This window comes from Myotis davidii, unplaced genomic scaffold, assembly GCF_000327345.1.
Source record: "Myotis davidii unplaced genomic scaffold, ASM32734v1 scaffold1465, whole genome shotgun sequence".
In the NCBI taxonomy this organism is placed as follows: domain Eukaryota; kingdom Metazoa; phylum Chordata; class Mammalia; order Chiroptera; family Vespertilionidae; genus Myotis; species Myotis davidii.
In genome coordinates, this window is record NW_006295980.1 from 110,031 (window position 1) to 119,919 (window position 9,889).

Sequence of the window (9,889 nt, forward strand, 5' to 3'; positions counted from 1 at the left end):
GGTATGTCAGCCTGCTGGCTTAGGCCCACTCCCCCGAGTGGTCCTTAGCATTGCCACGGAGGTGGGAGAGGCTCCTGCCACTACCACTGCGCTCACCAGCTGTGAGCCTGGCTTCTGGCTGAGCCGTGCTTCCCCTGTGGGAGTGCACTGACCACCAGGGGGCAGCTCCTGCATTGAGCGTTTGCCCCCTGGTGGAGTGTGTGCATCATAGCAACTGGTTGTTCCGCATTTGGTTGATTTGCATATTAGCCTTTTACTATATAGGATGATATTTAACAATAATACATTAAAATTCTTAGTTGCTTTTGGAAGCAAATAGTAGTTGATAACTGAGTTCTGAATGGCTCAGTACCTGTTTTTTTAAATATATTTTTATTGATTTCAGAGAGGAAAGGAGAGGGAGAGAGAGATAGAATCATCAATGATAAGAGAGACCCCCGATTAGCTGCCTCCTGCACGCTCCCTACTGGGGATCAAGCCCGCAACCCAGGCATGTGCCCTTGACCAGACTCTAACCCAGGACCCTTCAGTCCACAGTCCAACGCTCTATCCACTGAGCCAAGCTGGCTAGGGCTCAGTACCTGTTTTTGCTATTTGAGCAAAACCCACAAGTATTTTTGTAGCCAATCCACAGAATTTACAGATTTTATAGTGTTTAAGTCAAAATCCTTAACCTGAGAATTGACTCCTTGATAGGATCTGGGAGAAATACCTGTTAGAAGCTAAAATTTCATAGAGATAAAATTGTAAAGGTTTGTAATAATACTTGTATTTAGTAATCTTTAATCTTTATGCTCACAGATAGTTCTTCAGACACTTCTGGCCTTTGCGGTTACCTGTTATGGTATAGTTCATATTGCAGGGGAGTTTAAGGACATGGATGCCACTTCAGAACTAAAAAATAAGTAAGTTTTCCCCTTTTAGTAAGCATTTAATTTCTTAAGAGTTTTGCTTCATTTACATAAATGTATGTGTTCTGGTACTTAAAAGTTGGTTTTTACCTTTTGATTATACAATATGTCTGTGTAATGAAATAAAAATATTGAGGCACTGTTTGGTATGATAGGAAAAATGGAAGTTGAATGACAGACTGTTGATATTAGAATAAGATGTTGTGTTTGCCTAAAATTACTTATTGGTTGTTTGGATAGATAGGTGGATGGAAATAGATATATAGGAAGATATTCCCTCAGAAAATTTTTTTTCCTTCCTTCTGTCTCCTTCCTTCTCTTTGCTTTCCTCTCCTTCCTTCCTATTTTCCTCTTTTGTCCTCTGACTTAGCTCTATCTTTGGAAGAATAAGGGATTTTCTGTTTCCTTTATTACTTGAACCTAATCTGTGATATAAACTCTGTTCTCAGGCCCTTTTCTACCCCTGGATTAAAGTATATTTATTATTCTGCTTTCTTTTTTCGCCTGTATTTCTTCTAAGCTATTTTCGCGAACTTTGCTCGCTTTTCTTGTCAATATTTCTTTTTAAAAGACTTTTTTATTGATTTTTAGAGCGAGATGGAGGGTAGAAACACCAATGTGAAAGTGAAACATTGATCAGCTGCCTCCTGCATGTCCCCACCTGCAACCTGGTGCCATGAAGGGGAATTGAACTGGCAGTCTTTCAGTGCATGGGATAATGCCCAACCAACTGAGCCACACCAGCCAGGGCAATATTTCTTTTATAAAATCATCCTTTAGCTTTGTTCATTTCCATCTCTGAACTTTACCCACTTCTTTAATCTGGAAAATTTAACCTTTTATTATATTTTCTTGTGAGGATTCACAATAAACATTTATGTGTTAGAGGAAAATCAACCTCTTTTTATTTACATTTTATTTTTATTTATTTATTTATTTTTTATTTATCATTTTAAAGTCAAATTTTTCATGGTGTCTTATTATATGATTTGGGAGCTGTGGGTCAGCTGCCTGTATAATAATAGGAAAAGCAAATCTTTCATTTTAAATAGTCACATCTCAGACTTCCTGTTTTAGAAACAAACCAACACCAAAAGCCATACACTTAGGTGATTATGAACTTTATTAGACCACATATCTCCCATTGGAGAAGAAGAAATGATACGCCACTGTAATCACCCACTACTGTTCTTACCGTATTTGCCGGCGTATAAGACGACTGGGCGTATAAGACGACCCCCTAACATTTCCACTCAAAATACAGAGTTTGTTATATACTCGCCGTATAAGACTACCCCCTCTTCCGCACGCCTTCCACACACCAAATAAAAGGTAAAACAATATCAGATTTGATTTTAACGTTTTAATTTATATTCAAATGCTTATGACATGCAGGAAAACTGTCACAAGGCTGTATGTAATCAAACATATACATAAAACAGTGCAAGTTTATTACCGGTAAACATACCGGTAATTCACTAAAGAAAACACACTCTATAGACTGGTACCGTAGATGCTTCTCAGGAACACAGGCAAGCAGCCCACAACCTAGAGGGACTGTCAATGATAGAAGTAAGATAACAAATAGAGGGAGAGAGCAAGTGCCGGGCAAGGCCCTAGCAAGTTTGCTGGCGTGACAGTTTCACCTTAAAAGCCTTCAAACTCCTCTTCATCATCTGATATTAAAAGTTCATCAACGACATCTTGGTGCCATGATAGGGATGATAGGGGTTTGACTGGTCGACATTTTCTATGCTGTACTGTACAATGGGGCAGTATTGTGGTTGGCTGTTGGCTGTATACAAAGCCTGATTTGATTGGTCCCTGCTCCCTGTTTGCCCGCCCTGTCACTATAGCAGTCTGGTCCACCCTTGCATCAGCATCTCCCTGGGACCTCACTAGTGCGCAAGTGCGAGCTCTTCAACATTCTAACAGGCACCATGATAGCGCAAAATCGCGAATCTTCAATGCATATGTAAAGAAATATACGGTAACCCGAATTTACCACACTCGCAAAATCGCATAACAGCCGAGCATACACCCAGCAGCGCTGCTGATGCCTGAACGGTATGTGGAATGAAGTGGGCGGGCATCGGGAGGCCACTATGGCACGGGGCAAGCACTATGGGCAGTCTATCTGAAGTGTACCTGGCGTATAAGACGACCCCCCACTTGGAGGCATATTTTTCAGGGCCAAAAAATCGTCTTATACGCCGGCAAATACGGTACAAAGAGTCTACTAAGAATCACCGGCAAAGGCCAGGAAAGAAAGAAGTAGCCCTGGCTGGTTTGGCTCTGTGGATGGAACATCGGCTTGCAGACTGAAGGGTTCTGGGTTCGATTCCAGTCAAGGACACATGCCCAGGTTTTGGGCTCAATCCCCAGTAGGGGGCATGTGGGAGGCAACCGATCAATGATTCTCATCATTGTTTCTCTCTCTCTGCTTTCCTCTCTGAAGTCAATAAGAATATATTTTTTAAAAAAGAAGTAAAACAGAAAGGCATTAAGTAGGTGGAAGGAAAATATGATTTTATTAGGTGGTAAATATATGAATTTGGACAACAGCAGGTTCAGAAAGACCAAAGAAATTTAAGGAATTTTTTTGTTGTCTTTGAACTATGTTTAGGAAACAGGTCTTTCAGATGATCATAGGACTTGGATAGTGATGGCCAAATGAGGCTAATCAAAGGTACAATCTCTGTACTGGTTTTTGAAAAAGACTATTTGGCATGGGCTTAGGTTAGATCTACAGAGGTGATTAAAGTTGAGTAACTACTTATGTTATTCATAGGCATACTGGAAGGACTGGCTGAATGAAAAATTATATGGTTATATATTGCTTTTCCAGGTTTTTTATTTTCCTTGTACAAGAAAGAAATGAGATACAGGATGATTACCATTTATAATCTGGTTTCATGAATTTAAACATAGTTTTAAATATAACCAATAGCAAATTCACCAGAAGCCTGCTTATTTTCAAATGGGCTTCTTATAAGGATTTGTCTAAAATTGCTGCTTTTTTTTTTCTTTCAAGGACATTTGACACATTAAGGAATCACCCATCGTTTTATGTATTCAATCATCGTGGTAGAGTACTGTTTCGGCCTTCAGACACAACAAATCCTTCAAATCAAGATGCATTGTCCTCTAACACATCGTTGAAGTTACGAAAACTTGAATCCCTGCGTCGTTAAGATTTTTACAAATCATAACAGTATGGGACACAGAGTTGGAATATTGGAGTTTGGAGTATAAAACACTCCCCCCATAAGTATTTATATTGATCTTTTAGATCTAACTAAAACAAGTCTGTGGCCCTTGTTTGTACACTGTAATCAAATTATTTTTTTTGGAGAATTTCAAGATTTATTTATTTTTTTAATTGAATTTATTGGGGTGACATTGGTTAATAAAATTATATAAGTTTCAGGTGTACAATTTTATAATGTATCATCTGTATATTGTATTGTGTGTTCACCACCCCAAGTCAAGTCTCTTTCCATTACCATTTATACCCTTTTTATCCTCTTCTATCTTCCCTCACCCCACTCACCCTCTGGTAATCACCATACTGTTGTCTGTGTCTTTGAGTTTTCTTTTTGTTTAATCCTTTCACCTTTTTCACCTAGCCCTCCAACCCCCCTCCCTTCTGACAGCTGTCAATTTGTTCTCTGTATCTATGAGTTTGTTTCTATTTTGGTTCTTAGTTTATTTTGTTCATTAAATTGCACATATAAGTGAAATAATATGGTTCTTGTCTTTCTCTGACTGGCTTATTTTACTTAGCATAATACTCTCCACGTCTATCCATGCTGTCACAAAAGGCAAGATTTCCTTCTTTTTACTACCAACTAGTAATACACTTGTAAATGAACCATAGCTTTTTTATCCACTCATCTACTGATGGGCATTTGGGCTGTTTCCACATCTTGGCTACTAAAGGCCGGGCACACGGATTTGTGCACTGGTGGGGGGAGTAGCCTGCGGAATCGGCCCACTATCGTAGCGCCACTCATCTCGGTCAGCTGAGTGGCTGTGGACCCGCTCTCTGAGCTGATATTTCGGGGTAATGTCTTGGGTAAAGGTGTGTTCTATATCCTGGAGGAACCTGACTGAGAGCTGTGCACCCCAAAGCCACTAGGTGAATGTCCTTGATGTGTGATGCCAGGTAGGTGACACCATCGGGGAGTTCAGGGCAGCTGTGCTCCAGGATCCTCAGCCATCAGGATAGCCTCCCCGGGGGGTCCACAGTCACGTCCCCTCTTGAGATTGTCTCAGGTATTCGATAGGTACAGAGACTCGGCCTCACCCTGGGCCTGCTAGCGGCTGCTCCCACTGCGGGAGCAGCCACTCATCCCAGTTAGCCAAACAGCACTCCCACTGTGGGAGCACACTGACCACCAGGGGGCAGCTCCTGCATTGAGCATCTGCCCCCTGGTGGTCAGTGCACGACACAGTGACTGGTCGACAGGTTGGTCTGGTCATTCCATCATTCGGTTGCTGGACTTTTACATATATAGATTGTAAATAGTGCTGCAGTGAACATCAAGTTATTGATGCAGTATAAATTATTTGTGAAAGGAGCCCTTGATCTTTCATAGTGAGAATTCTTTTTTTCATTTACAACAAAGTGACATCTTTTTTAAGAGTCACTGTTTTTTTTTTAAAAAAAAAAAACAACAGAAATTTATTCTCTCACAGTTTTGAAGCCTGGAAGTCCAAAATCAAGGTGTCAGCAGGGTTGTACCCCCGCCAAACGCCCTAGGGGAGAATCTGTTCCTTGGCCCTTGCAGCTTCTGATGCCTCTGAGCATCCCTTGGCTTGTGACCACATCACTCCCTCTTTTGTCTCTGTGATCACACTGTCTCCTCCTCTTCTGTGTGGAATCTCTCTCTGTCTTTAAGAGTAACTGTTTTGAACACATTTCTTTGGAAAAAATGTGTGTGGGGTTTTTGTAATTATTTTTTTTTAGATTTCTCTTCACTACAGTATTTAGGATCCTTTTGGAATCATTTTGAAGCATTAATGGTAATAAAATGGTCTTCATTTCTTTTTTTAAAATTTGGTCTTCATTTCTTAACAACAAATTGGCTTCTCTAAAGCGATTTAAAAAGGTGACATCATTTTTTTCTTATGCCCCCTAAAAAGTGGCTCTGCTTCAACAGATACTTGCCAGTTTTTAATTTATCTATGACTTCTCACTCCACCCGGCTCCCATGTACCATCTAACATCAGCTGTCTTGTTTTATCACTTCTCTAGGCTTCTCTGTGCAGTGAGCAATTTTTGTGTCAGAAATTCTTTTTCATAACAAACATGTATATTTAACACACTCAACTTCCTGTAAAGCTACTTGTGTTCTCTTTAACTGTAAAAATTTCCCTAATTGATTATGTAGTGTAAGAATAGTTGAAGACACACCAAAAAGACCCTTTGTGATTTAATTACCCTGCCTATGCAGAGGAATAGTAATCACTGAGGAAAACTGATTACTTGTAATTAGCCAGTTTAACTTATGCAAAGTCTTTCTTTATTGCATATTACACTAGTGAATTAGTAAAAATAAATTTCTTGTTAAAGGTAGACTTCAAAGAAATTTGGTCCAATATGTTCTAAATATTTGGAGCTAATATATATATTTTTAATTCAGGTCATTTTTTTAGAAATTGTTTTGTAGCTTTTGACTTGTAGCAGGCTTAGAGTTTTCCACCATCATGGTATGTTTATACAGAGTAGAACTTTTTTAGAAATAGTAATTTAATTTTATGAGGCTGAAGATACAGAATAGTGCTTTTTAGAAGCCGTAATTTTAGTTTTAAGGAAATTTGGCTAGCTCTTTGATCTGCAGAAAGCTTAACATTTCTTTGTAGAGAACATTGATTTTATTGAATTCTACAGGTATGTAAATATGGCTTATGTTGAACTGTGTAGATGTAAAGGGAATATCTATGCAGATTTGAAAAGGAAATGTGCTTTAGGCAAGAGACATGATGCCCTTACATTTGATGGCATTTTTTCTTTTAGGAATGAGCCTCAGCTCTTCTATTCTGCCTGGTAAAATGCATAGCCCCAAAGCAGGTGATTATTTTTTTTATTGGGTTTTCATTGTTTTGTTTAGCTTTGTTTTGCCAACCTAGTCTTTCTGTGAAACACTGACTATGATCTCTAAGGAGAACAATATTATAAATCTTATGATAACCTAAAATAATTTAGAAATTAGTTAAAAATGTTAAGTCAGGGGTTAAAAGTGGTGATAATCAAATCAAAATAGTGTGTGAGAAACCAGTTCCTTATATATCAGCTCGTATGCTGTTTCAGATATGACTGGATTCGTAAGAGCCTCATGTTCTCTTGGGACTGTCTTCCCTTCCTAATATGTTTTTATAAGAACGTTATTAAGATATAATTCACATACCTTACAATTCAGCCATTTAAAAGGTATAATTCAGTGGTTTTATAATATAGTCACAAGTTGTGCAACCATGACTACAGTCAATTTGAGAACATTGTCATCACCCCAAAAAGGAACCCTCTATCTTTTAAGCATTCATATTTCATTTTCTCCCAATGCCTCCCAGCCCCAAGCAACCACTAATCTACTTTCAATCTCTATGATTTGCCTTCTGGTCATTTACTAAAAATGAATTCATATAATATCTGGTCTTTCATGAGTGGCTTCCTAAATAGGTTTTTGTCCTATGTGGAATGAGAACTTGTCATCTTAAGAACTGTGACTACTGTGAAAGGAAGTGGTTGGTAAAATCAGTAGATGTAAGGACGGAATGTCAGATACCTAACAGGTTTCTCATTCAATCGCATGCTGAATAGTTTTTTCCTCATAACCAAATATTCATGACATACTACTACTTATAATATTTTGGTTAGCCTCTAGAGTGGATATTGAAACCTTTGCCTGCCTAATCAGTAAAGTCCTGCTAAAAATGATGCCGAATAATTTGGAAAATAATTGACATAGTTTTCAAATGTGTCTGACTTTGCTAGCAGCTTATTTATATACTCAGGGCCAGGTGAACTTCCCGAATTTCTTTACTTTCCTCCAGTGAATTTCTGCTATCTTTTTCAAGTATGTACCATCGAACTTAAGTGATTCAGGTGCATTGTAACAGGGCTAAATAGGTTAGGTCCAAATTTTATTTATACTATGAGACAGTCCATGACTACCTAGGGTAGGGGTGGGGAACCTTTTTTCTGCCAAGGGCCATTTGGGTATTTATAACATCATTCGCGGGCCATACAAAATTATCAACTTAAAAATTAGCCTGTTATATTTGGTTAAACATTTAATTAACTCACCCCCAATGCCTTGGCAGGGCCAGACCAAGTGATTTTGTGGGCCTTATACGGCTCAGTCCATGGGCAAGACAGTCCCCACCTCCGACCTAGGGTAAGTCCCAAAAATGTAGTAATGTAAGCTAATTCAGCCTGCAGATGACTGATTTCAGTGACATTCAGAAGTCTGAACTATTGAAAGCTCTCTAGAATATGGGAAGACTCACTTCTTAGTAACCAGGGAACCAGCCAAATGCTATGAGCTAATGGCTCAGCTCTAGAAAATGTAGAACAGTGAATTGGAGCTCTCTGTAACCCAGTGGTTCTCATCCTTGGCTGCACATTAGAATCACCTGGGAATCTTTTTAAAATCCTGATTTCTGGTCCTCATCCTCCGGAAATTCTGTTTCTTTATTATGGGGTGGGGCCACAACATTAGTAAGAAAGAAACAGAATTTCCAGAGGATGAGGCCCAGAAATCAGGATTTTGAAAAGATTCCCAGGTGATTCTAATGTGCAGCCAAGGTTGAGAACCACTGCCTTAGGGATTGTTTCCTAAGCAGTGTAGCTTATTTTTCAGTGGCATGACAGCATCTTCTTGGCTCTATGTGGCCTGTTTCCATGACGTATTGAGCAGTGTTGTTTGTTGTGAGCATCAGTGCCTATAACACAAGAAAAGCACATTCTTTTGAATATGTTTCCTCTCTTTTAATGACCTGCCCTGTCTAATAAATAAATGATTGTCTCACCTTTACCCTGTTTGGGGCAGTGGATTTTTAATTTTAATCTCATTTTCTTCTGCTTCTCTGTCCCCAGAAAAGATTAAGAGCTAATTTTATGACTATTTTTTAAAATTTATTTTTATTTATTTAAGAGAGGGATAGATAGAAACATCAATGATAAGAGAGAATCATTGATGGGCTGCTTCCTGCATGCCTCACCCTGGGGACTGAGCCTGCAACCTGGGCATGTGCCCTGACCAGGAATCAAACCATGATCTCCTGGCTCATAGGTCGATGCTCAATCACTGAGTCATGCCAGCTGGGCTTGACTATTTTTTCCAGTGTGATGCTGTTTTACTGAATTCAATGGATACTTTAATTTTTATTGTATATGTAATGTCTTATTGCAATGTAATGGTTTTTTAGAGTCAAAATAAAATGAATAATCTCATTTTTTATTTATAAATTTGTCAAATAACCTTTGGGATATAAGAAGTTTGGTCCTTGAGTAACAGTATCTAATAATTTCATCACAAATTTTTTAGATAGCCAAACTGCCATTACAAAATGTCACTTTATATTTAACAGGAAATCATGATTAAAGCATTAGGAGGCAAATCTAAAGTTTAATGAAAATCCAAGAGGAAGTTCTGGTTTGCAAAGCTTGGCACTTATCTGCAAGTATTTTTTAAAATAGCACTACCAGTACAGTGCAATCTTGGTTCTTGAACTTAATTTGTTCTGGAAGGCTGTTAGAGAAGCGATTCATTTGAAAACCAAATCATTTTTTTCCCATTAGAAAGAATGTAAATTGAGTTAATGTGTTCCAGACCCCCAAATGATTCCCTGCTATAACCTTCCTTAATTACAGTACATGTCTAATGTACTGTTTAATGGATAACCAAACACTTCTTTCTTAAATATATCGAACCATCCCCTACTAGCCTTAGACAATCACTTTCAGCACT

The 9,889-nt window shown here is 38.6% G+C and overlaps 1 protein-coding gene across 1 annotated transcript in view; it reads left to right on the forward strand.

The window, feature by feature from the left end:
* MMGT1 (membrane magnesium transporter 1) overlaps nt 1-4,313 on the forward strand; it is a 13,233-nt gene extending 8,920 nt beyond the window's left edge. Inside the window, exons 3-4 of the mRNA XM_006770911.2 lie at nt 802-905; nt 3,946-4,313. Coding sequence (XP_006770974.1) covers nt 802-905; nt 3,946-4,105 — 264 coding nt within the window. The 3' untranslated portion in view covers nt 4,106-4,313. The remainder of the gene's footprint in view (nt 1-801; nt 906-3,945) is intronic.
* Nucleotides 4,314-9,889: the final 5,576 nt, after the last annotated feature.